General features: G+C 59.5%; 1 protein-coding gene across 19 annotated transcripts; it reads right to left on the bottom strand.

Annotated features, from left to right (window-relative positions):
- Nucleotides 1–1,410: 1,410 nt before the first annotated feature.
- LOC112640587 (mastin) lies at nucleotides 1,411–27,352 on the bottom strand. 19 transcript variants are annotated; one of them, XM_049111550.1, is made up of 14 exons: nucleotides 16,460–16,756; nucleotides 15,654–15,790; nucleotides 13,711–13,805; nucleotides 13,444–13,611; nucleotides 11,382–11,549; nucleotides 9,839–10,514; nucleotides 9,625–9,728; nucleotides 5,814–5,899; nucleotides 3,755–4,747; nucleotides 3,314–3,512; nucleotides 3,022–3,202; nucleotides 2,596–2,870; nucleotides 1,834–1,991; nucleotides 1,411–1,712 (listed from the first exon to the last, which is right to left on the bottom strand). In XM_049111550.1, the coding sequence occupies exons 9-14, from the start codon at nucleotides 3,854–3,856 to the stop codon at nucleotides 1,545–1,547; spliced, it is 1,083 nt and encodes a 360-aa protein (XP_048967507.1). In that variant the 5' UTR covers nucleotides 3,857–4,747; nucleotides 5,814–5,899; nucleotides 9,625–9,728; nucleotides 9,839–10,514; nucleotides 11,382–11,549; nucleotides 13,444–13,611; nucleotides 13,711–13,805; nucleotides 15,654–15,790; nucleotides 16,460–16,756; the 3' UTR covers nucleotides 1,411–1,544. The 19 variants fall into 19 exon arrangements, with proteins under 19 accessions (XP_048967507.1, XP_048967498.1, XP_048967502.1 ...); XM_049111541.1 differs by having other exon boundaries at nucleotides 10,605–11,482; XM_049111545.1 differs by having other exon boundaries at nucleotides 9,839–10,757; nucleotides 11,382–11,482.
- Nucleotides 27,353–27,553: the final 201 nt, after the last annotated feature.

Genomic DNA, 27,553 nt, shown 5'->3' with positions numbered 1-27,553 from the left:
GTGCCTGGGGCCAGGAAAGGCCTAACCCGGGAGCCTCGTCAGAGTGCATACCCAAGGGGTAAGGCCTGAGCCGGGCTCCCCAGCCCTAGGCCCTAGGTCCACGCCTCCCCCCTGGATCCACCCGGGAAGGTCAGCCCTGTGGGACTCCCAACTCCCCCAGGCAGCCCCACAAGAGTTCCAGGAACGTGGCCTGAGCCGGCAAAGCCGAGGCACAGGGAGGTCCCCGGGGACCCAGCACGGCCAGCATGCAGTCCTCCCCCCTCCCCATCCTCCATTCCTGTCCCGCTCCCCCTCCCTCCCCCCACCCCCCACGCCCGGGACCAGTGCACCTCAGAGAAGGTTGCCCCAGGGTCTGGCTCAGGTTTTTTGAGGTGGGGGTGCTGCGGCCAGGGAAGGGTCCGGTCATCACGACCCTGGGTGTGACCCCGCGCAGTACTGAAACCTGGGAGGTGAGGGACGAGGGGGCACCCGGAGCTGTCCACCGCATGGTCCCCGCAGCCACCTGCAGCACTGGCACCGACCCCTACGGCCAATCCCCACCCACGCCCTCGTCTGCTCGTGGGCGCTCCTGCCCTCGCTCAGCCAGGTCACACCCACGCCCGGGGAAATGGGAAAGCAGTGCCCCCGGAGCCCTCAGGAGGGGCTCCCCAACCTCGGGAGGAGCTGGGCATGGGCCCCCCATGGCTAAGCCCAGGATGGCCCCTCTTAGACCCCCTTCCCCCAGTGCAGGGAGGGGTGCCCAGGAGACCCCAGCCGCTTGTGGACACGTCTCGGGGGCATCTCCAGGCACTTGGGATCTGGTTTAGTGGCTGCGAGCGCATTGGGAGCGCAGAGCACTGTGCTCTCTGTCAAAATGCTTTCAGTTTAACGTTAATGTGGTTGAAGGTGGTGGGGCCTGGGGGACAGGGACCAGCTGAGGTCCTGGGAGCGGGTCCTTGAGGGGCAATGCACGCACAGCGCGCTCCTGGGGGCCCAGGCTTACGGGACGTGTTTTCAGAGCAAACCAGGGACACTTTGACCCGTCAGACGGGACTCTGAACATCCGGAAAAGAACCTGGTGCCACAAGGCTGGAAGGGGTCTGTAGAACCGGCTGACATGCTGCCCGGAGAGGAGGGGCTCTGAAGAACAGTGGGGGGAGGACCCCCGTGGGCAGCCCCCGGACCCGGAGCCCTGCCTCCGCCGTGCCTTTGGGGGGCCGCAGGGGAGGGCATGGACCACAGCCCCTCGTCCCCGCTGACATTCTTTTGGGGAAAAAGCACAGAAACCTGCCCCTGGAACCCGTCCATCCGTCCGTCCTTCCGTCTGCCCCACTCTGCCTGGCCAGAAGATGCCGGCGCCAGAGATGCCACCACCAGCCCGACTCCCTGGGCCCCCAGACACACGACAATCAACCACGGGCGCAGCCTTGGGAGGTTTTCCCAGCATGTTTAATAAGAATCCAATTCCAAGCAGGCATCCGAGACCCCGGACTTCTCCCCGCTCCCCCTGCCACCGCGCAGGGAACACGCAGTGATGAGACAAGGAAGACTGACGTGTGTCCCTTCTAGGGTCCGGGGGACAGAGGGATGTGCTGGTGGATCCAGGACACGTAGCTCGTCACGCGGGCATACACCCCAGGGAGGTTGTAACCGCAGCCATAGCCCCAGCTCACGACCCCCACTTGGATCCAGGTGCACTTCCATCTGCACACGAGGGGGCCCCCGGAGTCCATCTGTGGGGAAAAGAGGCCCTCAGCTAGAGCTTCCGTGGCCCTGTGGCCGAGGGGCCGGCAGATCCCACGCTCTTGGGCTAGAAGGGGACGGAGGACGCGGCCGGGCAGCCCGGGGCCTCACCTGGCAGGAGTCGTGGCCCTCGCTCCCGGCACACAGCATGTCCTGCTTGATGACCTCATCGTCTTGCTCAAGAATGGTCTGATAGTGACAATTACACTCCCTGTTCCCCACGATGGGGACCTCCACCTCCTGCAGGTGGTAGGGTGGGGGCAGTGGCGCTGTGGGGGGGTGCTGGGTGAGCATCGGGGGCTCCTCTCGTCCCCATTGCCACACATGCCCCTTCCAGGTTGTGCTGGGCGCCCCCCCGCCCTGTTGCCGGGTACACAGAGCACCCCCCACTGCCAGCCCTGACCCGGGGGCTTAGCGCAGACCCTGTGCATCTTCCCACGTGCACCACGCTGGGACCCGGCCGCGGGACACCTCAAGCTCTGGACCAGGCCTCCCTCCCCAGAGTCTGGGCTCCCGGGCCAGACCCACAGGCTCCCCGGGGAAACTGCCTCAGCAGCAGGGGAGCCCGGGACCTTGGTGGGTCCCCAAACTCAGCGAGCCTGGATTTCTCCCCCTCATGACACGAGGACCGCCATGTGTCCTCAGACCCTGGTGGCCAGAGTCCACGCGGTAACCACAGGGCTCTGAACCAAACACGGGGCCGCCTGGCCAGGGCAAGTGCCCAGCTCCTCAGGTCTGTTCCAGAAACTTCCTGTCCAAACCCTGGCATCACACTGGACCCTGGGGGTTCCGGGAGGCGATGCAGCGAGGTGCTCTCTGGAAGGGCCCAGCCACCCCAGCCCCACACCCTCCGCGCCTTCTCCCTATACCTACTGTGGTCTGCAATGTCTCCCCAGCCGGTCACCCAGCATAGCATCCCCGGGGGGACAATCAGGGAGGGAGACGGGAGGGACACCAGGTTGACGTCCTCGGAGAGCGTCAGGGGGGCCTCCAGCTTCAGCAGGGCGATGTCCGCGCTGTCCCAGCCATACCAGCTCATGTTGAAGTTGGGGTGGCGGATGATCTCGGTCACGTTGCACAGCTGGTCGTGGTCGTAGAGTCTCAGCTGCCCGACTTGGACCCTGAGGGTAGCAGCCTCCAAGCCCTCCCTGGGAGAGAGGGGCCCTGGGGCTTCTCAGGCCTGGGGAGGGGTCCCAGCAGGCCGCCTCCCGCAAGAGGACCCCGCGCTCATGCACACCCCGTGCCCGCGGCTCCCCGCCCCCCTGCGCCCAGCCCCAGAGGTGGGGCGGCCCCACTCACAGCTCCACGCAGTGGGCCGCGGTCAGCACCCACTGGGGGTGGATGAGGGAGCCTCCGCAGATGTGCTGCCACTGGCCGCTACCCATGCCATGGAACCTCAGGCTGACCTGCCACGGGTACCTCCTGGCTGGCACCTTGCAGCCCCCCACGATGCCCACCTGCTCATGTCGCAGGCCGGGGTCTGCAGAAACAGGTTGACAGGCCTCCCCAGAGCTCGGGGGGGGACCAGGGAAGCTCTTCCCTAAGGGGCAGTCCCACACCCCCTGGGCACATCGGAGGGATTGGGACTCACCGGGGCTTATGGGCACGGAGCCCCCCAGCCAGGGAGCGGTCAGAACCAGCAGCCACAACATCAGCAGGGGGCCTGGTGAGGCACAGGCCTTCCCAGCACCGGCTTTGTCCATGGTGCTTCCTTCCCTGGCCGTCCCCCCAGGGCCCTCCTTTATCCCCATAGCACAGGAAGTGGGGGCAGCCTTCTCCTTCCGTGGGGGCTGGTGGTGACAGGGCACAGCTTTGCGGTCCTCTGCCCACCGGAGGGACAGTCACGAACGTGACGTGCGGAGAGTGAGCAGTCTGGTGGAGGGGCCGGAAGGGCCTTCGGGCTGAGGCACAAATGAACTTTTATCTCGGCCAGGGGGTCACCCCAGCCCTCGGTCCAGCCTCTGGGGCCTCAGTCTCTCCCGGGGCTAATGACCCCCCTCCCCAGGCTTCTCCCCAAGGCCCCAGCGCTCACCGTTACTGACTGTGAAGGGGCGGCTCCTGGAGGCTCCAATCCAGGCCCCAGGACAGTCTTGGCCCCAAGGGAGTGGGCCGGGCCACCAGAGGTCCCAGGCATGCTGGGCACTCGGCCTTCTTGGGGCCCTCCGTCATCACCCGAGGAGCTGAGGGGACAGTGTGGTCAGGGTGTCCCCGACCACGGCCCCAGGAGCAGGCCACACCTGGGGCCGCGTGGGGTGGGTGGGGTGGCTGAGAGTCCGGGAAGACGGCCATGGGATTGCCTGGGCACAGCCTTCTGGGCGCCTGACCGCCCTGTGCCCACTGCCTGGACACCAGCGGCCGGCGACATCCACACGGCCTTGCCACATGTTGGGGGACAGGGCTGGGCCTCCGGGAGGAGACTCAGGAGGGATGGAGGTGCTTCTCCCAGTTCCCCAAAGAGGCAGCGGCCTGTGGATTCCGCTAGGAGGGACTCCGTCATGGCCTGAGTGTGTCCCCTAAATGCACATGTCGAGTACCCGCCCCTGCACCTCAGATATGACTGTATTTGGACACAGGGTCTCTCAAGGGGTGATTTAGGTAAAATGGGGCCACGTGGGCAGGTCCTAATCCACTGGAGTCCTTACAGGAGAGGCCATGAGGACACAGATGGGCACAGAGGGACCAGTCAAGAGGACGCAGGGCGGGATGTAGGACAGATATAGTGAGCACACAGAGGGATGCAGAGGGAATATCGGGGGGACGCAGGGGGGATGCAGGGGGATGCAGGGGGCACACGGGGGATGCAGGGGGAACGCAAGGGGGATGCAGGGGGGACACAGGAGGGATGCATGGGGGATGCAGGGGGAATGCAAGGGAAATGCAGGAGGGAACGCAGGGGGGATGCAGGGGAGCTGCAGGGAGCATGCAGGGGGGATGCAGGTGAGACACAAAGGAGTTGCAGTGTCGACAGGCGCAGTAGAGGCCTCAGTGGCACCAGCCGTGGCTGCTCCGACCGCGGATTTGTGGCCTGCAGGAGTAGGAGAGAAGGGACCAGTGTTGCTGGGGTGGCCCGGTGGGCTTTGGGGTGCTCTGAGCCGAGCAGCACCCCTCAGCACCTCGGGGCTGGGAGGTCACTGCGGAGCCGGGACACCGAGCTCCCTGAGGCCCCTGGGGGACTTGTTCCGCTGTGTTGGATGCACGGACGGTGCCTGCGCCAGGCTTGGGCTTGCTGTCTCACAGAGAGTGCCCCGGCCCTCGTGTGCGCACCAGGAGTCGGGAAGTGAGTGACGTCCACGCCCGCCCGGGGTCCTCAGGCCACCAGTGTCTTGTGTCTAAGACCTCCTCTGCCAGTCCCTGAGGACCACACAGAGTCCCAGGGACAGAGCAGCGATCCCCCGCCGAGCCCGGGAGGGAGGCCGGGGGATGGGAGGCGCACAGCGCAGAGTCAGGGGTGTGAGCCGAGGCTGCCTGAGGCCAGGACACGGGGGTGGGGGGGGGGCTGCTTCTCTGCCCGCGCGCCACTGAACACGCAGGGCCGTGGCCAGAAGCACGAGTGGGGCGCCGGGGAGCCCCAGGCTCGCAGGGAGGGCGCGGGACTGACGGCCACTGTCATCATGGGCCAGGCCCTGGCTCTCTGCTTAGCAGAGCCCCTAGCGCAGGGCAGGAGGCGCCCACAAGGGCCTTGGGGCTGGTGCCCGCCGGCGCCCGGGCCCTTCCCTCGGGATGGAGGCCTCTTCTGAGAAGAGCAGACCTCGCCCGCCGGCTTGCGCCCCACGGGACACACTGGCTGGTTCAGTGTGAGCAGGTGACAGTGCGGCCCTGGAGGGAGCCGCGGGCTCTGCTTCGGGGGTCACCAGCCCTGCTGGCAAGAGCCCCTGCGCAGCTGTCGTCAGCACCGGGCAGGCCTCCGCTCATGGGCCAGGTCAGTGCATCCGCGGGTGGGCCCACGCACGATGCCCTCGAAACAGTTGAGATAAAACTCTTATAGGAAAATGTCGCAAGAGAGATATTCAGCAAAAGAAATCAAGTATCGTGATAAGGGTTACTGTTATCTTTTGTGAAAGATAGTATCAAAGACGAGGAGATATACCCACAGTGAGTCACGATCAGCAGTCCAGACGGTACCGTCATGTGAGGGAACTAGGACAGTCGCACTCGGTCCCGCCTTCCTGAGGTGCATCTGTTCTAGAGGACAGGCAAGAAAAGGAGAAAAACCCAGTTGTAGTTGAACAATATAAAAATAATAAACTAAGGTGGTGGGAATTGGTCTGAACACATTGGTGATTGTAATAAAATAAGTAAGCGAACTTACTGGCAAAGACGCCAGCATGGAAAGTGGACATGCTGCTTACGAGACGGAAGCAGAAGTTGAAGGGGAGAAGGGGCAGAAAAAGATATTACTGGCCAATGCTGGACAGGATTCATTAAAAAGTTTTTTTGTAAAAAAAAAAAAAAAAAAAAAAAATATATATATATATATATATATATATATATATATATATATATATATTTCTTCTCCTTCTGCCTGTGTCTCTCCCTCTCTCTCTGTGTGTGTCTCTCATGAATAAATAAATAAAATATTTATTTTTTTAAAAGACTTTATTTATTTATTTATGATAGACAGAGAGAGAGAGAGAGAGAGAGTCAGAGTGGAGGAAGGAGAAGCAGGCTCCATGCCGGGAGCCCAACGCGGGAATCGATCCCGGGACTCCAGGATTGAGCCCTGGGCCAAAGGCAGGCGCTAAACCACTAAGCCACCCAGGGATCCCCAAATAAAATCTTTAAAAAAAAAATTAAAAGCATGCTCATCCGAAAACACCAAAAGGCAGTGGAAGAGCGGGAATCTGCAGGCTGGGAGAAGACATCTGCAAGAGACAATATGCTCGTACCCGGAACATATAAGAAATTGCCCAAATTTCTCTAATGAGAAAAGAAAAGTCCAAGTAAAGAAATCCCAAGGGAAAAAAAAAAAAAAAAGAAATCCCAAGGGGCGTCCCGGGAGGCTCAGGGGGTGAAGTGTCTCCCTTCGGCTCACTCAGATCATGAGCTCAGGGTTCTGGATTTGAGTCCCGTGTTGGGCTCCCTGCTCAGCGGGGAGCCTGCTTTTCCCGCTCCCTCTGCCCCTGCCCCTGCTCATGCTCTCTCTCTCTCTGTCAAATAAATAAACAAAATCTTCTTCTAAAAAATCCTGAAGAGGGTTCCCCTGCAGCCTGCTGGTGGCCCTGGGACACTCCTGTCCCCGGACAAATTGCTTCCGAAAGGCAACGCCGAGAAGACCGAAGAGGAGCAGGAGAGGAAGACGGCGAGGAGCTAGGTGAGACACCATCGGAGAGACTGTGGGGTCTGACGGAGTTGTTCCAGAGAGGGTCCGGCCCGCGGCTGGCGCCACTTTTGATGTCTCCCTCTTTGTGGCTCAAACAACGTACAGGTTTTCCAGGGCAGCCTCGTGGATTGGGACCACTTGCTTCACGATCCCGGTTCTTCCTGTTGTCTTTGAGACTGAGAAGTTGCAAGTGGAGCGGCAGCAACAAGTGCAGCAGAGGCAGATAGTTTGGGGGCCCAACACAGGGGTCTCAGCAGGAATGCCAGTGGCTCTACCTTCCAAAAAAGGTAGAAAATCCTGGAAAAATCTAGATTGCTACTGCTACATGACTTGTCTTGGTGGGACAAGTTTGAAAATTCAATAGTGTTTGCTGATTATTTGGATTCCTTTTTATTTATTTATTTATTTTTTAGCTTTGGCACATTGATCTGTGTAAACCTGGTGGCGAGAATTCTCAGTGTCTCATGGGGACTCCCAACTTGCAACTGTGCCCTCCGCACGGTCCCATTTCTTCTGTTCTCACTCTGATAGCAGAGTGCAGCAAGGCAGACGGTTGCTCCAGCTCTGGCCATCCCGCCCCTTTCTCCCTAAATCACTTACGACTGGAGGACCTCACTATCCCCTTGGGGTGTAGGAACTGATGCCACTGGGAAGGACGTACCCCGCACCATTTTTGTTTATAAGCATGGAGATGTTGGGAAGGGACATGCACACTATGAAATACATCATGCATTACAGCCGTGGTGTAAAGCAGCCACTGGAACTTTCTATGTTGGAAAGGAGGGGGGGCCGGCCAGCAGCTTCAACTGCAGGACGGGGACTCTGGAGGCCAGAGCAACAGCTCATTTCCTCTGCCCATTTTGGCTATGAGAGACCTGTCTGTCTAAAAAAGAAAAAAAGTAAGGGCTCATTTTTTGTATTTTTAAAAATATTTTATTTATTTATTCATGAGAGACACAGAAAGAGAGAGAGGCAGAGACACAGGCAGAGGGAGAAGCAGGCTCCATGCAGGGAGCCCAATATGGGACCCGATCCCGGGACTCCAGGATCACGCCCCAAACCAAAGACAGGTGCTAAAACACTGAGCCACCCAGGGATCCGCACAGTTTTTGTATTTAAATATTAAAAATGATTCCAAAAAATAAAAATAAAAAAATAAAAATGATTCCAATGGAAAAAAAAATCCTGAAAAGATGTAAACGCTTTACAAAAGGAGCCACGCGAATGGCAAACATGCACGCGACAAAGTGCTCGACATCATCAGTCATTAGGAAAATACAAATTAAAACGTGCACACCTATGAAAACAGTACTGTAAAAACCTGACAAAGCCAAAGCCGATGAGGACAAAGTTAAACAGAGACGAACCCGTGAACGAGGGAGATGAAAGTTTGCGTCCACAGAGAAACCCAGATCCAAACATGTGGATTTACTTTATGCAAAATCACCAAAAAACCTTCAGCAGCACACACACCCTGCGACAGGTAAACTCACGTAAAAACAACAACAACAAAGACCCCTTCAAAGTAAAAAAAGAAAAAGAAAAAAGATAAGTAAGCAGTGGTGCATCCACGCAGTGGAAGGAAGAGTGAGTCAGGGCGGCTGTGATATGAATAAACCTCAAATGCACAGTGTTAAGTGAGGAGCCCAGACTGCAAACGCTGTGTGGTCCCATGTGCATGACATTCTGGGAAAGGTACAGTTATAGGGCAGAAAACCCATCACCAGCCCCCGGAGGCCAGGGACAGGGGGGTTGGCCACAGAGGGGCACAGGGCAAGCCTCCCAGAGTGAGGTGACTGCGCCCTGACTGTGTGCATTTGTCAGCACTCACAGATCCGCACACCAGTGGGGCTGGATGTCACTGATGTGGATCGAACCTGCATCACCTGGCCCTGCAGCGGGAGCATGGCGACAATTGTGGAGATCATCGTGAAAAATAGGACCGTTAAAAAATATAATTAAAAAGGGATCCCTGGATGGCGCAGCGGTTTGGCGCCTGCCTTTGGCCCAGGGCGCGATCCTGGAGACCCGGGATCGAATCCCACGTCGGGCTCCCGGTGCATGGGGCCTGCTTCTCCCTCTGCCTGTGTCTCTGCCTCTCTCTCTCTCTGTGACTATCATAAATAAATAAATAAATACCTAAAAAAAAATTAAAAAAAAAATTATAAAAAAAATATAATTAAAAAAAAAAGCACCAGGCATGGATATATTTTTTAAGATTTATTGATTGATTGATTGATTGATTTTAGACATAGAGAGAGAGAGAGGCAGAGACACAGGAGGAGGGAGAAGCAGGCTCCATGTAGGGAGCCCGATGCGGGACCCGATCCCAGGACTCCAGGATCATGCCCTAAACCAAAGGCAATCGCTAAACTGCTGAGCCACCCAGGGATCCCCAGGTATGGATATTTTACAGATGGGTTCTACCTAAAATTTTAAGCCATGTATCGGCCCAGCTTTAAACAAGATCTTCCCCAAAAGGAACGGAAGAGTGAAACCCACACACTTTTTCCTAAGAAGCCACTGTGACAGTGATGCCACCACCAGACCAGTCATTATAAGAAAGGAAAATATAGGGGCACCTGGGGGGATTCAGTCGGTGAAGCGTCTCTTGGTCTCAGCTCAGGTCTTCATCTCAGGGTCGTGAGATCAAGCCCCATGCTGGGCTCCACGCTGGGTGTGGAGCCTACTTAAAAAAAAAAAAGAAAAAGAAAAAAGGAAAGGAAAATATAAGCATCAAGTTCCAGAAATCAAGAGCTCACACCCAGCCCAGTATACAAGGGATAGGACACTGACCCAGCAGGCTGCGTCACAGACTCCAGTGCGGTTTATCATTAGAAAGTCCATAAATATAGGGGCACCTGGGAGGTCCAGTGACTGAGTGTCCGACTTCAACTCAGGGCATGACCCCGGGGTCCTGGGATCGAGTCCCGCATTGGGCTCCCTGCATGGAGCTGCATCTCCCTCTGCCTGGGTCTTTGCCTCTCTCTGTGTGTGTCTCATGAATAAATAAATACATAAATAAAATCTTTTAAAAATATCCATAAATGCACGTCGCCGTAGAGACTCAGAGAAACCTCATGATCATCTCAATAAAAAATTCAACATTGATTCATTAGGTCAAAGAATAGATCTCTTAGTAAAGACTATGAGAAGGAATTTCCTTTCCTTAAGTAAAGCACATCAATAAAAATAAGACACCAAATGGATAATGATTAGAAGTATCCTCTTTAAAAAAAAAAAAAGCCAAGAGGGAGTATGGCCTTGACTTTCATTTAATATTGCAGTCAACCTGTAGCTAGTGTAACGAAAAATGAAAAAGAAAAAAACAAGCCTGTGACATTTTTCGGTACCACCAGCAAACCCCAGGCAGTTCTTTTTTTTTTTTTTTTTTTTTACCCCAGGCAGTTCTAATGAGAAGATGCCATTTTCATATCTGTAGGAATCATCTGTTCAAAGGGGTGCAAGGATTCTAGAAAGGGAAGTTATAAGAGATTATTAGATTTTTTTCTGATTTTTTATCATAGTAAAATACACATAAAATAAAATATATCTTAGGCACCTGGGTGGCCCAGCCAATTGAGCATCTGACTCTTGATTCGGCTCCAGTCATGATCTCAGGGTTGTGGGATCAAGTCTGTCCGGTGCCGAGCTCACTGTGGGATTGGGATTCTCTCTCCCTCTGCTACTTCCCCTGCTCTCTCTCTCTTTCAATCTGTCTCAAATAAACAAATCTTACATATGCATCTACGACTTAAACATTTTAAGGGCACCGTTCTGTGACGTTAAATCTATTCATCTGGGCAGCCCAGGGGGCTCAGCGGTTTAGCACCGCCTTCAGCCCAGGGCGTGATCCTGGAGACCCGGGATCGAGTCCCACGTCGGGTCCCTGCGTGGAGCCTCCTTCCCCCTCTGCCTGGGTCTCTGCCTCTCTCTCTCTCTCTCTCTCTCTCTGTGTCTCATGAATAAATAAATAAAATCTTTAAAAATAAATAAATAAATCTATTCATCATGTGCAACCATCACCAGCATCCACCTGCAGGACTTTCTCATCTCACAAACAGATGCTCTGTCCGCGTTAAACACCTGCCCCTGGCGCCTGCCCCCCCACCCTCCCACGTCTATGGATCTGATGACTCCAGGGACCCCACAGAAGCAGGATTGTGCACAGTCTGTCCTTTTGTGTCTGTGTCTGGTTTGTTTCGTATTGAAATAATAATAGTAAAAAAAAATTAAATAATAATAGTGATGTCCTCTGGGTTCGGGCGTCGGAATTGGCCCCTTCCAGGCCGAATCGCTGTCCCCCGCAGGCCCGGCCCACGTGGTGTCTCATGTGTACCTGTCCGCGGGTGCTCCACTTGCTTCTGCTGTGAGTGGTGCGGCTGGATGTGCAGTGGTCCGGGGGGGGGGGAGGACAGCAGGCCACGGAGGTGTTCACACCTACGGAGTCAATGTGATTCCGATGTAAATCCCAGGTGGGCCTTTTCATGGACTTGGGTGAGATTTTCTAGAAGTAACAGAGAAGACTAGCAGCCAACAATAACGTGGGCACTTCCGAAGGACCATGGGAGGGAGGGACAACCTTGCTGTCAACCAGGACCCGCTACGAAGCTATGGTGAGGCCGTGCTTCCTTCCACTTCGACTGTCAGATTGGCTGTGGGCGGTGTCCACGTGGGCCGAGTGTCACCGGGATCACTGTTGGGTTCTAGGCAGGCACCAGGGCGCGGTGCTGAGGCACGGGTTAGCCCTCTGCGTGCCCGTCTCCCCCACCCCGAGGCTCGGCCCATGGCCTGCGGTAAAGCTGTTGGAGGGAGGGTACTGAGTTCCTCCCCTTCCTGGGACCAGTGCTGATTCCTGGTCTTTCATTCAATCAACAAACACGCACTGAGCCCAGCACGGTCCCCATCACAGGAACACAGCGGGTGAAAGAGGCCTATAGCGCCGGCCCTCGTCTGGGCTGCGGAATAAAATCATCCCACATAGTGATCAATAGAACAAAGCGACACAGCAGGGAGCGGGGCGGGGGGGGGGGGGGGGGTGCTGTGCTTGACCCAGGCTCCGTCTCAGGGAAGGTGTCTCTGGAGAGTTGGGGTCCGGCTGGCGCCTGACCCATGCTTGCCGAGAATGCCATCCTGATTCCCAGAGTGGGGCGCTCCTGTCTCCCCATCTCCCTTCTCCCCGCCTACTTGGGGTCACCAGTTGTCCTGGGACGGAAGGACACTTGGGGGACAGGAGGCTCGGGGCTGGGGATGAGGACGTCCCCAGGGCCCCGTCTTCAGCATGCGGCCTGCCACCTGGAGAAGGCCCCCCAGAGGAGGGTCTCAGGCCCGGGACGGAGAGGAAGCGCTAGCGCTGCGGTTCGGCTGTATCGGGGCAGTGGGCGTTCTGGAACGTTTCTCTCTGCCTAGGACGCGTTCGAAGTGCCCCGGGTAGACTCGAGAGCCCCGAAAACGCTGAGATTGGGTTTTTCCACCAACACGCCGGTCAGTGTCATATGGTCAGTGTCATATGACGTGTGAAACAGTAGTGGGACCCGTAGGGCCCGACCGAGAGAGGTTACGCGGACGTTCACGGACTCCCCCAACTTTACACCCAGACCCGGGTCCCCTCACAGAGACCACCCTGGGGGCCCTCAGGCTCCCTCGATGCCCTCCCACCCTGCCCCGGGCACGGTGTGCGGACGGGCTAATCAGCAGGCGGCCGTGGGCGTTGCCCACCCCCAGGTCCCCCTGCACCACGGCCACCAAGAGCCACACAGCCCCCGGGAAGAGGCCCTGCGGCTGGTGCAGCCCGAGACCCCAGGAGACAGCCCAGTCCCCAGCTCAGGACGGACAGCGGCTGGTCCTTCTCACCGAGGGGCTTGGGCACCTCCCCTGGCCCGGAGGTGGGGAGTCTGGGGTCAGTTAGGGAGCAGCCCAGAACAGTGGGGGTGCGGGCAGGCACCCCAGCCCCTCTCTCTCCCCGCACACCCTCTGCAGCCTGGCTGGGCTCCCTGCTTCTAGGCGCTGGCCACCTGCAAGCCACAGGTGACCAGTGCTGGTGTCACAGGTGCAGCCAGACACAATCCCAACCAAGCAGAGTGAGGTCCCGTCAGGACAGCCAGCTCTTCCCAAGAGAACCCAGAGCCTGAGCAGCCTGGGTGTTTGCTGCGACGCCCCTGGACACCCTGGCTGAGCAGGGAGGAAATAAAGGGAGGCTGTGGCTGCAGGTGAGTGCCCATGGGCCGCAAGGCTCCTCTCTGCGGCTCTCGGCTCCCCTTCCCCCGTGAGGGTCTGTGTGACTTCCATTTGCTTTTCTCCGGGTACTTTTTTTTTTTTAAATCCAGAGAAAAATGAAACTCCTATTGCAAGGTGTCATCGCCATGAGTCTAGGAAGTTGGCGGGGAGGGAGGGGTCTGTACCTCATCCAGACGGTTCTGCAGGGCGTCTGTTCCATCTCTTCTCCGGAGGGCCCAGCCCCCCCGACAAGCCTAAAGCGGGACCTTCTCAACAGGATGCTCCTCTGTGACCATCAGCCTGGAACCGTACGTGGGAACACGTCCCCGAGGGCTGCCAGGGTCAGCGGGAGCCTGCATGGTGGGAACGTCAGCGGGGGGGGGGGGACACGTGTCATTCCAGATCTGTTAGAGCCTCCAGGAGGCACAACACAGATAGCAACCCCAACTGACCGGGCGTAGCTGGTAAGATTGTATCGCTGTCCTTCGCCGACGGCAACAAATGTAGCGCACGCATGACAGATGTTCCGAGTGGGGCGACCCTGACCCTGCGCATGAGAACCAGACATATGAACCAAACAACGTGTTAAAAAAAAAAAAAAAAAAAACTATTCTTTTTTTTTTAAGATTTTATTTATTTATTCATGAGAGAGAGAGATACAGAGAGAGAGAGGCAGAGACCCAGGCAGAGGGAGAAGCAGACTCCATGCAGGGAGCCCAATGTGGGACTCGATCCCAGGTCTCCAGGATCAGGCCCTGGGCTGAGGGCGGCACTAAGCCGCCGAGCCACATGGGCTGCCCAATAAAGGCTATTTTCATGTTTAAAAATCTATTAGCGGGATCCCTGGGTGGCTCAGTGGTTTAGCACCTGCCTTCAGCCCAGGGCATGATCCTGGAGTCCCGGGATCGAGTCCCGCAACGGGCTCCCTGCATGGAGCCTGCTTCTCCCTCTGCCTGGGTCTCTGCCTGTGTGTGTGTGTGTGTGTGTGTCATGAATAAATAAATAAAATCTCTAAAAATAAATAAATAAAAATAATAACTTATTAAAAAAAGAAGAAGGTGTGAGATGGGCTCAAGGCACGAGGGAGGGTTGCGGGAGGCTGCAGAGCGAGGGCAGGAACTCTGCGGGTCGGCGCCAGAGACAGGAGGCAGAGGCTGCTAGGAGTCCTCAGCGGGACGAGGCGGTGGGAGAAGGGCTCCTTCTCCAGCCCCCGCCTCCGCGGGACAGAGCGCTGGCCACCCCGGGTCTGCAGGGCCTCCCTTCCCGGGGGATACAAAGGAAGGACAGGACAGTCTGGTATCTGTGAAGACACCCAGCACGTCCCAAGGGTGCATCCACAGGCTGCAACTCGTGCCGCAGGTGTGGGGAGACCAGAGCAGAGGGACAAATTGCCCCCCCCGATGCCCTGGCCACACAGCCAGGGGGTCCGGCCTGCAGGAAGCCATGTGCCCACCGGTACAGGTGTGCAGGAGCGTCACAGACCCCACGGGGAGGTGGTGCAAACCTGCAGGGAGAGGGCAGGTCTCTTCTCAGACCCTCGCCCGTCCTACACCCTACTGTGGGCCACCCTTCATCGTGCCCATCCATGCCACCCCTCTGCCGCCCCTCTGCCTCTGAGCCAGCTCCAGCCAACAGAAGCAGAAAGAGGTTTCAGGAAAGGACGGTGCAGGTGCAGCCTCCACCTGTGGGGAATAGGTGCACCTGAGCTCCCAGCTCCCTTTCCTGGACGCAGTGGTTGGAATGGTGTCCTCTCCTAATCACATCCGCCTGGAACCTCAAAATGTGACCTGATTCAGAAAATAGGGTCTTTGCAGCTGTCACTACGTCAATGTCAGGCCAGAGTCGGGGAGGCCCGAGCTGCAATGACCGTGTCCTGGGAAGAGGAGACCCAGAGGTGCAGGTGGAGCCCTGTGGCCACAGGTGGGGCTGCTGGATGCCGGGACACGCGTGGAAAAGGTCTTCCCTCAGAGCTGCTCGGGAGAACCCACTGCAGCACCTGCGTTTCAGACTTCCGCCTCCAGATCCGTGACAAAGGACACTTGTGTTCCTCTAAGCTGCCCGTTTGTGGTGCTTGGCAAGGGCAGCCCCAGCGGAGGCCAGGACCAGGGACCTCGCTCTGTCGCCTAGCAGAGCATGACGGAAGGGTGTGTTTCTCCTCCGCCCCCTTGTTGGCGCGTGGGCCACGTCTCTGTTGTCCCTGGCCCTGCCCCCACGTTGCCTCTGTGTCCCCGAGTGTGTCTGAATCTAGGGCCCACGGACAATCCTCCTCTCGAGGCCCTTCCCCACACGTGTGCCATGTGCTGTGATTCCAGCTGCTTCCAGGGGTGAGGATGCGGGTGTGTCCTCACAGGGCCGCCAGTGGAACTCGGACAGCGCGGTGGGCTCGAGCACCCACCTTTGATCTGGAAAACCGTGCAGCATGCTTGGTGAGATTGAGGAGGACCCGGGCCCTGGCCCCGACCTTTGCTCCCTGGCACAGAGAAGGTTCTTGCAGGGAGGAGGAGACCCTGGATCGAGAACTGGGAGAGTACCCTGGAGAAGAGGAAGCAGCAACACAGGTATCCACTCGGCCAAGTAGCAAGACCCCAGAGGCATCATGTGCAGGGAAGGGAGGGATCCGCTGACCCACAATCCCCAACTACAGCTCTGCTGGGGTGGAAGCTGATCCGAGGCGAGGACCCAGAGCAAACGCCTCTGGCATTTCAGGCAGGTGGTGACAGGGCTCCCACCAGGGCCGCGGCTCAGGAAGGTGGGGTATCAGCTCATCCGACACCACTCAGGGAGATAAAGTCCAATTGTGGGGCACCTGGGGAGCTCCGTCAGTAAAGCGTCTGCCATTGGCTCAGGCCGTGATCTCAGGGTCCTGGGATCAAGCCCGACATCGGGCTCCCTGCTCAGCGGGGAACCTGCTTCTCCCTCTGCCTCTGCCTTCGTGCTCTCTGTCTCTCAAATAAATAAAATCTTAAAAAATAAAGTCCAATACTTAGAAGCCAGCACAACGAGCAGGGACCCTCGGTTTTTCATCTCCCTTCCTCGGGTGGGAGGAATTGTGGAATCCCTGAGCACAACTCGCGACTACGGGTGTCCGTGAGAACCGTAGGTGCCACAGCGGGTCTCTACATTCCTACATCCCCCCACGCCCCTGTCTGCTGGTGCGGACGGCTCTGTGCACACTCATTCATTCATCCCGTAACCACTCACCTCTGTCCGGCCCCGTCTGGGGACTAGAGATATGAGGCAGCAAGTAGGCACACGTCCCTGGCCTCCTGGGTGTGGGAGCCCAGCCAGGATTGACAAGACCGCCAGCCAGGGACAGGCTGCTTGGCCTCCTCCATCTGTGCCTCCCAGAGGCTGACGAGCATTTCCTGACACTGAGTGAGAGTGAGCTGCCTCTCTGGGCACACACCTGCACACAAACGTGAGCAGCTCCCGGGGCCCCTGAAACCCCACGGAGCAGCTCGAGTCGCAGCAGACGGAGTTTTCAGCGCCGCCCGCCCCCCACCCCCTTCGCAGCTCTGGGAGCCCAGCAGCTGGTGGCAACGGCTGGTGTCAGGGACCCTGGTCCCACCTGCAACCCAGCTTAGCCACGCCCCTCCTGCCCCGGGCTCGGGCCCTGCCGCCCCTGTGTGGCCACAGGGAGGTACTGCAGGCCGGTCGTTTTAAACTCAACAGGTCACCGTGTGTGCAGAGGTCAGGGAGCAGAGGTCAGCGTGCGCAGGTCAGGGCGCCGAGGTCAGTGCATACAGGTTAGGGAGCGGAGGTCAGAGCAGCAGGTCAGTGCAAGTGCACAGAGGAGGTCAGGGTGCAGAGCTAAGGATGCAGAGGTCCAGACACACAGGTCAGGGCTCAGGGGTCTGGGAGCAGAGAAGAGCAGGTTAGGGCACTTAGGTATGGGAGCTGAGGTCAGCGCCCCGGATCCTGGTGGAAGCTTGTCCCCATGTCCCCCAACCCGCAGCCCATCTGCCGACGCTGCTCTGGGCTCAGGCCCCCAGAGCCCCGGGAGGGGTGCCTACCAGCTCCTTGCTGCACCCAGCCTGGGGCAGCCACACCGCCGTCCCCCAGAGCACCAGCCTTCCAGGGGCCCTTGAAGGGCAGGGCCGTGTCTCTGGTTCAATGTGGGACCCCGGGGGCACAGGTGGAGGTGGTACCTGGTGCAGAGTGGGCACCCCGTCTGCACCCCCCCAGCCCGAACAGAAGACTGTCCCCCAAGTGAGGGCGCCAGGCCTGCAGGGAGTGCAGAGAGCAGGGCCACTGCCGGAGGAGGGTCCTGACCCTGAGCGCCCCAAACCTGCACCGTTCCTGGCGTCACCTTTTCTCTTTAAATGTGATGATGTATTTAGTTAAGACCTGGTCTAAGCACAAAAGCTGTATGGTGCGCTAGCAGAAATGGAAGACCAGAGTCGCTTGCCATCAATAGAAACACAAGAGTTAGCACGGTGAAAACCAAGTATTGTCGCCAGACCTTGAGGTCCCTCTGTCTGTCAAGGGGTCACTGAGGCCTCCTGCAGCCTAGGGCTCCGGAAGTCCCTGGTTTTCCCGGAGGGAGCTCTCCAATGAGCCTTGGAACCATTATGCTGGGTTAGGCTACATAGAAGCCCTTGGAAATGCGTCTCCAGGCCCCGTCTGAGTTTGCAAATCAGAGGCAACGGGACAAGCCGGGAAGTGGCAAAGATAGAGTCGTGCTCAGAGACAGTGGGTGACACCAGGTGGCGGGCGTCCTCGTATCCCCACTGGATTCTCCAGGATAGTCGCTACAGAAGCCACGTGGGTCCTGGTGGATGTTCGGTGACTTCAACCGTAGATGCTGTGCTGGTGTCTTTACAAGGACAGATCAACAGCCCTGGGCACTTGGAATGTGCTAGGATCCTGGCAAATGTGTTCTTTCAAACGTCATTGGAAAGGAGGAGCAACGCAGCGGGCACTCACCAAGGAGGACAACAGTGTGCACCCACGGGCTTGCCCACTGTCACCTGGCCGTCCCGCAGAGCATCCCATTGGTCCTCCGCCTTGATGACATCATGATCGTTGGCCCGAATGCACAAGTACCTGGTAAGACACACGCCTGCCAGGGGCAGGATTCACTGATGGAGTGTTCAGGATTTGGTGCTTTGGAACGTATGGAGACATCCCTTCCAGGATAAAGGACACCTTATGTGTTGTACCTCCTGCCACCAAAAAGGAGGCACCTCTGGGTTTTGGAAGCCGTCTATACTGCTGTAGGCGCTGCTACTCTGACCCAGCTATCACGCGACAAGGCAGTGATCCCATGCTGGTTTCCAGGGGCGCCCAGAGCAGGAACCAACACAGCTGACCCGGCGCCCAGGCTAAATGACTTGATCCTACTGGGGTCTCGCGGCCAGTCGGGGATACACTTGGCAGTAGAACTCTGTGCTCTGAGGCTTGTGGCCCACCCAGACCCCCACACACACACCCTGGATCATTCACAGCCCGGATCCCTGGGGCTGGGGCACAGGCTGGGCTTCCTGGACCGTCCCCACCGCACCCCCTAACTCCAGCCAGGAAGCCTGTCCTAAGCCATTCAGGGCCCTCCCGCGGCCTGGCTCTCAGCCTCAGGCATCTGGCTATTGCAGAATGTTCCTACTTCCGTTCTGTGTTCCTCCTGTGTGGCTCTGGGAGCCTGCCTGCTTCCTTCCTGGAGGACATGGCAACCCATCGGGGGCTCCTGCAGCTCTGAGCCCTCTCAGGTGGACCCTTCCTGTCTGAAAGCCCCACACCACTGGCTCACTCCGCAAGCCTGCCCTAAGGCTCTTGCCGCTAACTGAGCCCCCAAAAGACCGACTGGTGAGCCGCCGGGAAGGAAGAAGACGGGCGGCCCCTCTGCCACCTGCCTGCCCCTCTCCTCGGGGGCAGGCACCCAGGCCTCGGCTCCAGCCTGCTCGCTTGCTTCCCACCATCGGCTGCCAGAGGGCACCGTTTCCACCGCAGGGTCCGCCCTCTGTCACAGCAAATGTCATAGCCTGGGGCTTAAGCAAGGAGCACTCCTTGGAGTCCTGGGGCGAGATCCGGGGAGATGGGGGTGCCGGGGTCGTCGGGTTCCGGTGCGTCTCTTCCTGGCCTGCAGACTGTGTGCACATGGACGAGGGACACGGGGACCTCTCTCTTCCTCTTCTTAGCAGGATCAGGGGCCCAGCCTGGACCTCACTTAACCTTAGTTACCTCCTGACAGCCCTACCTCCAAATAGAGGGGCACTGGGGTGTCGGGGCTTGAACACGTGGATTTGGGGGACACATTTCGATCCCATGCAGATGCTGTGCATCCCCAACTGGGCCACCTGTGCCCCCTGACCAACCTCGGAACCTGGGCAGCAAGTGCCTCAGGGGCCACAGGGTTAGGATCCGCTCCCCAGACTCTCCTGTCACTCACTTGCCCTGCAGGACCCCGCCCCACACCCCCTGGGCACTGCCCTGCTTCTCCACGCCCACGGTCTCATCTTACCATGGGCGGGCCTCAGTTTCCCCGTCTGTTTGTCCCTGATCTTGATCCGTCCTCTATGAGTCATTGACCTCTGGTCTGCCTCGGCCAACCAGCTTTTCAGGCTTTGGTGTTTTTCTAATTGGTGTTGGTGAGGACTTTATTTATTAAGGTTACTTAGTTTTTCCTTTGTTTTTAGATTTTATTTTTAAGGGATGCCTGGGTGGCTCAGCAGTTGAGCATCTGCCTTCAGCTCAGGGCATGACCCCGGGATCTGAGATCGAGTCCTGCATCAAGCTTCTTGCATGGACCCTGCTTCTCCCTCTGCCTGTGTCTCTGCCTCTCTCTGTGCCTCTCATGAATAAATAAATAAAATCTTTAAAAAAAAAAAGATTTTATTTTTTAGTAATCTGCACACCCAATGTGGGACTCAAACTCAACCCCCAGGTCGGGTCATGTGCTCTAACGACTGAGCCATCCAGGCGACCCCCAAAATGCAGGTTTCCTTAATGCACTGCGTTTAGTGACCTAGTCATCAGCACTTCAAGGCACCTGCAACTGCTCCCATGTAAACACCACACAGAACTCCCTCTGTGACCCCGTTGCCCTGCTGCCCAGCCAGTGGCTCTGGTCTACAGGATGGGTTTCCAGTCCTCCCCTCCCACCGGCACCCCACAGCCCAGTGGCCGGTTTACCCAAGCCACCAGCAACCCCCACTGGTAAGGACCAATGGTCCTGGCAAGACTTCAGAGCTTTTGTGGTGTTATCATTATGCTGGTAAAAATACACAGTAGCATAAAGCCTGACATTGTAACCAGTGTCAAGGGATCGGTTCGGTGGCACCGGTGTGCGTACAGTGCTGTGCACCCACCACCCCTGCCTCGTTCCAGAACATGCGCTTCCCCCCAAAGGGAAGCTGTGCCCACGAAGCACAGACCCCCCCACAGCCCAGCACCCCCCACCCCCACCCACAACTGCCCACCTGCGCTTGTCCCTGGACATCTCACACGCGTGGAATCCAACGTGGTGTGGCCTCGGCTGGCTTCTTTCGGCCAGCACGCCGTCGCGGTTCATCCACGGCAGGCGGCAGAGCCTTGTGCCCTCGTCCCCGCCGTGGCCGCTGTGAACAGTCACGCGAACACCTGCGAGCCTTCGTGTGTAAGTGCCCTGTTGCGATCCTTTGGAGTCTACACCCAGGAGTGGACCTCGGGATGTCACAGGAAGGGACCCAATGCTGAACCCGCCCCGCAGCCGTGTGGCCACCCGCCCACCGCCCCTCCGGCAGCCTTCTCCCCGCTGCTGGGCTCCGGCTCTCCCCCGCGTACCCCTGCGCAGCTCCCTTCGCCAGCTGCCTGGGCGCCCGCCGCTCGCGGGCTTGTCCACAGGCCCCCGGGCCACAGGCCGCAGTGCTGGCGCCGCGGTGCAGGCCTCGTCCCCGGGGCTCGCGTCCGCCATCCCTGCACACAACGATGCCCAGGTCTGCACCTCTGGGGGCGTCCTTGGGCCCCAGACTGGGCTTCCCCGCTCCTGATCCCCAGACTGCAGACCCAGCCTCCCCAGGGGCACTGCCAGCCGCCCGCTGCCCAACCACGAGGCGGGGGGTCCCCCTCGACTCGCCCTGTTCTTCCCACTCCCTAGACGAGCCCTGGACGTCCCCCCACCTGTCAGCCTCTCTCCTCTTCCGTGACCAGGCCCCCAAATTCCTTCCCCCAGGTGTTGCCAGGAGCCAGCTAGCTGGTCTCGCGGCTGGCCCCGCCCTCGCCAAACCATGTGCACACCCTGTGATCCACCTGGTACCCACGCCCACTCGTGTCACCAACACGCTTCCCATCGCCCCTCTCCCACAGGATAAACAATTCCTTGCTGGTCCCCCTCCCCTGCCCTCCTACCCTGACCCTTCCTAATCACTCCCGGCCCCACCTCCCTAACTGCGTCCCTTGCCATCACCCTCTGGACCCCCCCAGCGGCCGCCTGGCTGTTGCCTCCTCCAGGAAGCCTGCCTGGACCCGTGAGAAAGCACTAGGGCCCTCCCTCTACCACCCGGGTGTGCGAATTTCATTGTGCGGCCGGCCGCCTTTGCTGAGCCATCGCCTCTCCAGATTGTCAGCCCTGGAAGCACAGAGGTGGTCCCCACTGCGGCCCCCCATACCCCGTTCCTGGGTGTGCCCCCAGCACGAGCACACGTTCAGTATCAGGAGCGTCTGCTGTGTGGAAGGGGCCAGAGGGCATGTGAGGGTGGAGGCGGCCCCCCCCAAGGCACACCTGGGCGGGGTCAGCCACGGGGCCTGCCAGGTGAGAGCTGGCGCGGCTGGCTAGGGAGAGGCCTGGTAGCCAGGGGCCCTGCGAACAGTGAGGACCGGGGTGGGGGGAGCGGGTTGCCCTGTGGCCGGGAGTCCGAGCCTTGGCTGAGCCGCCCTCCCTGCCTCGGGGCTCTGGGCAGCGCGTCTTGCCCCTCTGACCCTGTCCCCTTGCTTGGGGATGGGCCCTCAGCGACCACGACCTGGCTCCGCGCAGGGACACACTTCCCCAGTCCTGGGCACCACCAGGAATGTGGAGACAGAGGGAACCGGGAGTGGGCATGGGAGGGCGGCCCTGGAGCACATGGCTGTGCTGAGGGAATGTCCGAGTGGGGCACAGGGGACGCGGTTGAGCTTGCATCAAGTCCTGCAGAAGGCGGCATTCCGCTTCCCAGTAAAATCCTCCTGATGAAAATGAAGACAAGGGCCCCCCTTTGGGCTCCTGTGCTTATCGTCACCTCTCTCCAAGCCCTGGCACCCCCTCCCCCACCCCCACCCCAACAAGAAAGAACCTGCGGACACAGAATCTGGGCAAGTAACTCTATCTGGCTGCAAGCGTGGCGCGGGGCCAGGCCTGAGCTGCATTTATGGGGGTGCAAGGCGCAGGGGGCTGTCCTACCCAGCTGTGATGGAAAGTCCCCTCTCAACACGTCTTAACCTAGATGGGGAGCAAACACAGGGCCAGCCAGGTCAGGGGGCACCCGTGGCTCAACGTGGGGCAGGCTCAGACCTGCCTTGCCCGCTGCTGCCACGAGGCTGGGGACCTGGGGGTGCCTGGGCCGGGTGGGGGGAGGGGCTTCCAGGCGCTAAGGGAGGCGGGGGAGGCGGGAGGGAGTCCCCTGGCTGCCGCTGGGGTCTGGAGGCAGGCGGTGCTGCAGGTGCGCGGGGAGCAGCAGGCTCCTGGTCGAGGCAGGCTAGCTGCAGTTTACCACACGGAGGAGCAGCCCCGATCCGCCCCGGTGGGCAAGGACGGGTTGGCAGTGGCTCTGGGATCCTCAGAACACCCCCCTCGCCTAGACGTGGGGGCTCAGGCTGGGCGAGGGCTCTGGAAGCGGCGCCACAGTGCACGCACCCGCAGACCCAGGAGCCAAGTACCTCCACGGTGTGTCCAGCTGATGGGGCCCCTTGGGTCTCCAGCGGCAGCAAACGCGTGTCCCCATCTTAGAGTGACACAGAGACAGGGAACCTCACCCTGGCCCCACGCCCAACAACAGGGAAGGGACGCACACCTGCGTGACCAGGCGGGAAGGGGCCACCCCATGCACCCTGCTCCACGGCCCCTCCCACGGGCTTCGGGGCACGGGGGCGGAACTGTGTGGTGCGGGTTCCCTCCACGCGGAAGCGAGGGACACCTAGCTCCAGCAGCCCCACCTGCCATCTACTCCTCAGGCACTCAGACAACCAGGTGTTTTCCACTCTGGCCACTCAGCTTGTCACTGGCCCCATCACATCAGAAACAGAGATCCGCCCGCTCACAGTCCCCACCAGCCAGCGGCTCAGAGGGACACACGGCAGGAGGTTTGCCCGCTGCCAAGCCTGGTCTTGGCGTCTCCCTTGGGTGACGCAGGTGATGTGGTGGCTGGCAGTGCTGGGCGTCCAAAGACCACCTTCCTTTCTCACTCGGGACAGGAAGAAGCCATCAAACCCAGTCAGCACAGGTGAGCAGGACAGTCCCTAGACTGTGCTCCTCCTTCTACCTATTTTAAAAGATTGTATTTATTTATTTGAGAGAAAGAGAGAGAGAGGGCACAGGCGGGGGGAGCAGCAGAGGAGAAGGGGATGCAGACTCCCCCCCGAGCAAGGAGCCCGACGCGGGGCTGGATCCAGGAGCCCGGGATCATGACCTGAGCTGGAGGCAGATGCTTCCCCGACAGAGCCTCCCCAGGGCCCCACTCCTTCTAATGTACAAAACTATCCGGTGGACAGGGATGAGCTTGGGGACCACGGACGGGATGCGGAGGGTGCACTGCACCTTCATGTGGCCCCGGGATCCCAGCTTGGGATGGCGAGAAGGTGGCACCTGCAGCCAGAGCAGGGGCTGGGGAGCCCTAGTCCTCTGAAGAGCTTGCAAAGGGAGCCCCTTGAAGGGGGCAGGAGGACCAGTGTCCCGGCCAGGCCACTAGTACCTGGAGAACATCCTGGGAAAGGCTCTGCCTGGCAAGGAGACTCCCCCAACAGAGACAGAGGGTGTCCTTGAAGGAACCAGGAAGCGCAGGGACAGCATGACACACAGCCCAGGGGAGGAGGTTGCGGAGGACCCAGCCTGGGGTTGGGAGGGGGCCCCAGGGTGCCCCCTTGAATCCGTCATCCTCAGGACAGACGGGGTGGGGGGGGTGGGGGGGGTGGTGCTGAGCCCGGGAAGGCAGGTGCAGCCCCTGCAGCCCCAGGCGTCCTCCTTCCAGGAGTATTTATTTATTTATTTTATTATTATTTTTTTTTATTTATGATAGTCACACAGAGAGAGAGGAGAGAGAGGCAGAGACACAGGCAGAGGGAGAAGCAGGCTCCATGCACCAGGAGGATCGCGCCCTGGGCCAAAGGCAGGCGCCAAACCGCTGCACCACCCAGGGATCCCTTCCAGGAGTATTTGTCCCTCTTGTACCCAAAAGTTCTCAACCATGATGAAGCCTGGTCTATCTTTTTCTTCTTCACTTGCCTGTGGTTTTAGGGTCCTAATCCAAGAAATGATCGCCAAATCCAGTATCGTAAGGACTTTCCCCTACATTTTATTCTAAGTATTTTACAGCTTTAGCTCTTTTTTTTTTTTAAGATTTTATTTCTTTATTCATGAGAGAGAGAGAGAGGGGCAGAGACACTGGCAGAGGGGGAAGCAGGCTCCATGCAGGGAGCCTGACGTGGGACTCAATCCTGGGACCCCAGGGTCACATCCTGAGCCGAAGGGAGACGCTCAACCCAAGCCCCCAGGCGCCCACAGCTTTGGCTCTCCTGTGTAGTTAGGACTTTTGAGTTTTGTGCGTGGTGTGAGGTAAGGGGTCCAGCTCCCTTCTTTTACCTGCGGAAGTGCTTTTCAAGCCAGCCCCGAGCCCTGCCCGCAGACCTCCTCCCCACAACGTGGCCTTGGGCAGACACCCGGGGGGGGGGGGGGGGGGGGAAGGCTCCAGGCAGCTCGGGGGCGTACCCCCCACCCCCCCACCCCGCCTCATGGGGCAGGGGCGTAGGGCAGCCAGCATCCTTCCTCCTCAGGGTCTTAGACCCACTGACTGCACAGAGGCCTCACCTTCTCCAAGATTCAGCTTCTCCTTTGTACCCAGGGAACTGGACCCAACCCGCCTGTCTCTCCCACAGGGACTGCTGCACTATGAGCGCACAGCAAGGTCCCCAGCACCCTGGAAACGTCACGCGAGGTCCAGTCCAACTGCCTCCAACCTCACCCCATGGCGCCCTCCCGCTCTGGCTCTGCCGCGGCTACACGGGCCTTTACCGGTCCCCGTCCTCCTTCAGGCCTGTTTGGACGTCACCCCATCGGAGACTTCGCGGACGGCACCATCTAACCCAGATGTGTTCCCAGCTGCACAACTGCTCCCCGCACGCCCCGTGGCTTTAAACAGGGCACTTTGCGGTCGTCTCCCTTTCTTGCGTCAGGAGCGGGGCTGAGTGTCACAGGCCGGGGCTGCCTTCTCCTGCCCTCAGCTGAGGCTCGGGCCTTCCTGCAAGCTCAGTCCCCCGCTGTGGAAGGCCTGAGGTCCCCACTTTCTTGCTGGCCATCATGGGGGCGGTGGCCCTCGCGGGCTCTAGAGGCCGCCCATTGTTCCCTGCCCGCGGCCCAGTCTACACGGTCAGCGCGCCTCCCATCAGGGCTGGACAAACGTGATGATCCTGACAGCCTGTGCGCCAGCCCGTGAGCGCAGGAACGGCCCAGGACGCAAGCCTGGAGGTCGCCTCCTGCGCATCCCCTGCCCTCCTCCACCTAAATGCCAGGTGCTCCTCCTCCAATTTTTTTTTTTAAAGATTTACTTACTCATGACAGACACACAGAGAGAAGGGCAGAGACACAGGCAGAGGGAGAAGCAGGCTCCCTGCAGGGAGTCCAACGTGTGTTTCGATCCTGGGTCCCCAGGATCACACCCCGGGCCGAAGGTGGTGCCAGACCGCTGGGCCATCGGGGCTGCCCTGCTCCTCCGATCCTGACTCTCTTCCCAGCATGAGGACAGCTTTCCCCTAGGAGGGCAGTTCTTCCTGCTGTGGTTGGACCTTGGCCATCAGAGCCAAGGGGCCGCACTTCCCATCTCCGGGTATCCCCTCCTCACGCATAGACAGGACCTGCTCTTAGTTTCCTTCTCTGCAACCTTCCATGGCTCCCCAGGGCCCACAGGGTCAGGCCCAGGCCACCCTTGGTGGTCGGCCTCCCCGAACGACACCCCTGCTCCCTCTCTGCCCTGTCTGTGCAGAGCCCACGAAGGCCCATGGGTCTCCTCTCTTGCCTCCAGCAGCGGCCACGGCTCTTTGTCAGGTGTCTTCCCCACACAGCCTGGTGCAAACCTGGCATCTGCACAAGGATGGGCCCGAAGCCCATGCTCCTTGGCAGGAAGCCACTAGAAAGTGGGCCGTGCAGCAGGCTCTCCTGGGGTTCTCGTTAAAACACACACTCCCGCCCGCAGGACCCCTGGGCTCTGGTGAATCAGAAGCCCCAGGAAACAGGTGTCTCAGATAAGCCCCAGATGGTCCTGACACTCTCAGGTGCAGAACTGCAGCTGCCTGGGGGAGGGGCAGGGCGGCAGCGGCCCATGGGGGTGGCCCTGGGGATTCAGGAGCCGACAGCCCGGCGGAGTTCAGGCCTGGCGGGGACGTGACCGCTTATACTTGGCTCATTGGTCACCGGGGCGGCGGTCACTCTAGCCAAGCCCCAGAGGCCACTGCTGGCCGGGGTGGGGGTGGGTGGGGTGGTGACCTAGGCCCCGCATCAGGGGGACGCCCTCATTTTACTCCCCAAGTAACAGGAGGGCTGGGAGCGGCGCGGCTTGCATGCCCTGAGCAGCCGCTGGACACGGGGCCTGTGGTCCCTGCCCCTGGGGAAGCCTGAGCACGGTGCCAACTACGGGGCCCCGGGGGAGAGAGGGAGGGAGGGAAGGGAGAGGAGGGGAGGGGGAGGGGGGAGAAACGGAGGAGGGAGGGAAGGGGGAGGGGAGGGAGGGGGAGGGGGCGTGCAGGCCCGCCGCTCCGGCATTCCAGTGCCCCCACCCGCGACCTGCAGCCCGGGGCCGCGATGCCCTCCAGCGGCCCCTGCGCGGGGATGGGGGTGCCCGAGACACCCACCGCTGCTTGACCCCTAGGCGCCCACCGGGGCAGCGGACTGACCTCGGAAGGCGCCCCCCCACACACACCTGGGGTTCGGGCGACGAGGCGGGCCCGACGGGGAGACGCCCGGCGGACCGGGAGGGGCCGCGGTTCGCTCCGCCCGCCGTCCGCTCTCCTCCCCTCCCTTATGCGCCCGCGGCCCCGGCGGCCCGCCCCCGGGTTAGGGAGCGTCAGCACTTGTGGTCCCGTCGGTCCGGCGGGCGCTCGGCCTCCTGTGCCGGGTCGACTCATTGGGCGGCTTCGCCGGGC

The sequence above is a fragment of the Canis lupus genome, chromosome 6 (assembly GCF_003254725.2).
Source record: "Canis lupus dingo isolate Sandy chromosome 6, ASM325472v2, whole genome shotgun sequence".
Taxonomy (NCBI): Eukaryota; Metazoa; Chordata; class Mammalia; order Carnivora; family Canidae; genus Canis; species Canis lupus.
This window is presented reverse-complemented; position numbering and strand designations above follow the sequence as displayed.

Bases quoted from the DNA above. Each gene is read 5' to 3' on its own strand.
- LOC112640587 (XM_035717384.2), bottom strand. From the start codon at position 3,856: ATGCCTGGGACCTCTGGTGGCCCGGCCCACTCCCTTGGGGCCAAGACT. The intron at 3,203-3,313 runs GTGAGTCCCAAT...CTGTTTCTGCAG, and splicing joins CTCCGTGCCCATAAGCCCCG to ACCCCGGCCTGCGACATGAG. The intron at 1,713-1,833 runs GTGAGGCCCCGG...TTTTCCCCACAG, and splicing joins AGGGCCACGACTCCTGCCAG to ATGGACTCCGGGGGCCCCCT.